Genomic DNA, 2,651 nt, shown 5'->3' with positions numbered 1-2,651 from the left:
AGATTGAAAATTTTTATTTCTAGGGCGAACAGGTATCTTAGAGTTAAGAGCATTTGCTGTCCTTGGAAAGGATGCAGGTTCAATTTCTAGCATCCACAGGACGGCTCACAGCCATCTGTAACTCCAAGCCCAGGAGATCCAATATTCCTTCACATCTCCATAGGCGTTAGGCACACAACTGTTATACATACGTATCTTCAGGGAAAACAATTACAAAAATAACACCACAATAAATAAATCTTCAAAAAACAATTTTGATTTCCATTATATGTGTAACAATTATATTTCAAGTTACATGTGTATGTGATCAATTCATGTCTGTACACGTGTTCTATATTACGTGCTTCCACATATTCATTCTAGGAAGAGTTTGAGCAAATCTTACATCATGCTTTCTGTGAACAAATCCTAAGACATAAAACTTTTCTGAGTGCTCCTTTGACTTCTGTGTTTCTCAGGCTGTAGATAATGGGGTTTAACATGGGAGTAATGACCCCATACAGCATAGAGATGAGTCTGTCTCTGGCAGGAGACTGTTGACTGGAGGAGGGGCGCATGTAGGTAAATATAGTTGTGCCATAGAACAGGAAGACGACAAGAAGATGGGAAGCACATGTGGAGAAAGCTTTGCACTTCCCTTCCACTGACTGGATCTTTAGGATGGTGGAGACGATATATATGTAGGAGATCAAAGTGATCAGAAAAGCACCAACCCCAAAAATACTCCCCATCAACAAAATAAGCAGTTCTGCCATAAAGGTGGATGAACAGGACAGGGCCACCACAGGTGGGATATCACAGTAGTACTGGTTAACTCGGTTGGACTTACAGAAAGATAAACTGAAGGTTGCCATTGTATGCATGAGTGAGTTGAGAAACCCAGCTGCCCAGGTCCCAAACAACAGCTGCACACAGCGAACCTTGGTCATGATGAGGGAATAACGCAAAGGGAAGCATATGGCCACATACCGGTCATAAGCCATCACAGCCAGCAAGAAAACTTCAGTCCCAGCTAGGGCCACCAGGAAATAGAGCTGCAAAGCACACCCAACAAAGGATATGCTGTGATCCTCACTCAAGAGATTGTTGAGCATCTTGGGAACAGTAGCTGATGGGCAGAATATGTCTAGCAGGGACAGATTTGCCAACAGGTAATACATGGGGGTTTGCAGCTTTCTCTCAGTCACAATGGCCAACAGGATGGCCCCGTTGCCCAGCAAAGTGATCTGATAGATGATGACAAAGACCACAAAGAGAGGGTAACGCACCTCAGGGAGGTCAGAGAGCCCTATAAGGATGAACTGAGTCACCATTGTAAGATTGTAGACATCCATCTCTTGTTTCTGAAGAAGTATTCCAAATGAAAACAAAAGCAAATAATGCACATTAGAGTGAGAGAACAGGAAGATCTGGGAAAGTGGAAATATCAGACTAATAGTGAATTATGATTGATTGCTCCAGTTCAATTATGGATTTTTATCTATTAGCACTTCTGTCCAAAAGGTTTGTGTATTTATACTATTTCTTTAAATATTCATCTTCTACTCCTTATCTTTAGAAAGCCCCCCTGGCACACTAAATAGAATTTGACAGTCTACCTTTTATAGTCATTAGCAATTTGTTAATTAAGTGATTTTATTCATGAAAGCTGATGATTTTTCCCATCTCATAGACATTTGCTTCATTTAGACTTATAATATCTATGATTTTATGATTTTATATATTCTTCCAAACTAAATTAATATAACATAGAATAGATATATCATGTACCCATTATTACATTTATTTTATATAATTATAATACATATAGATTCCTTGATTCATAAAAATAATAAATATTAGGAATTAGCAGATGTATAAGAAATAAAGTCAATAATAGGATAAAATGTCTATATGAATGGCATTTTACTTCCTAAAATCAAGTATCTCTATTTGGAAGGAATAAATACAGAAATGTTCTTATGACTATAAAAGCATGTTTTTGATACAAATGCTGGCATGTAACTTAAATGGATATATAATAGCAACCGTAAGCAGATTATTTGGAAGATTTTAACTAAAACCTTCAAATTAATATTTTTGTCACTTTGAAAACAAGTTGTTTTTTTTTTTTTTTTTTTTTTGCTGACACATGTCAGGAAAATCCATGTGTAAAAGCTGGTTAAAATAAAACAAAAAGAAATATTCTACTACCATATCCAATTTTATGTAAAAAATAATAATTATTTTATTTGATCAATTAAAAATGCATGAAAAATAATGCAAGCTATACAAACTGATTTTTATTTTAAAATGGAAGGAAGGTTTTCCTATCACTTTTCCTATGAAATATATAAAGAATATTAGGATTCCTGAGAGTGTCTTGTAAAGTGGCTATTGTGGTATGTGGCTTTAATTCCTATATGAAGTGGCTAAAACAAGGGAATCTTGAATTTGAGGGACGCTGGACTACAAAGGAAGACCCTACTTCAAAACATGCATATGTACATACATATATACATACATACATACATACATAAGCAAGCAAGCAAGCCCTGGAGGAATGATATTTTTCTCTACTGAAGCAGCAGCTTTTATGGAAAATTTTTTTTTCTTTTAGAACATATTTTTATTTAACATGTACAAAGGAGACTGGATACATGAGACTGGAG

General features: G+C 35.7%; 1 protein-coding gene across 1 annotated transcript; it reads right to left on the bottom strand.

The window, feature by feature from the left end:
- Nucleotides 1-386: 386 nt before the first annotated feature.
- LOC110544523 (olfactory receptor 5V1-like) lies at nucleotides 387-1,334 on the bottom strand. The gene has a single exon (XM_021630468.2). It carries the CDS (start codon nucleotides 1,332-1,334, stop codon nucleotides 387-389), a length of 948 nt encoding a protein of 315 aa, XP_021486143.2.
- Between the last annotated feature and the right edge of the window lie 1,317 nt (nucleotides 1,335-2,651).

Source organism: Meriones unguiculatus, chromosome 14 (assembly GCF_030254825.1).
Source record: "Meriones unguiculatus strain TT.TT164.6M chromosome 14, Bangor_MerUng_6.1, whole genome shotgun sequence".
Taxonomy (NCBI): Eukaryota; Metazoa; Chordata; class Mammalia; order Rodentia; family Muridae; genus Meriones; species Meriones unguiculatus.
The sequence above is the reverse complement of the archived record's forward strand: the minus strand, read 5'-3'. Positions and strand labels throughout refer to the sequence as shown.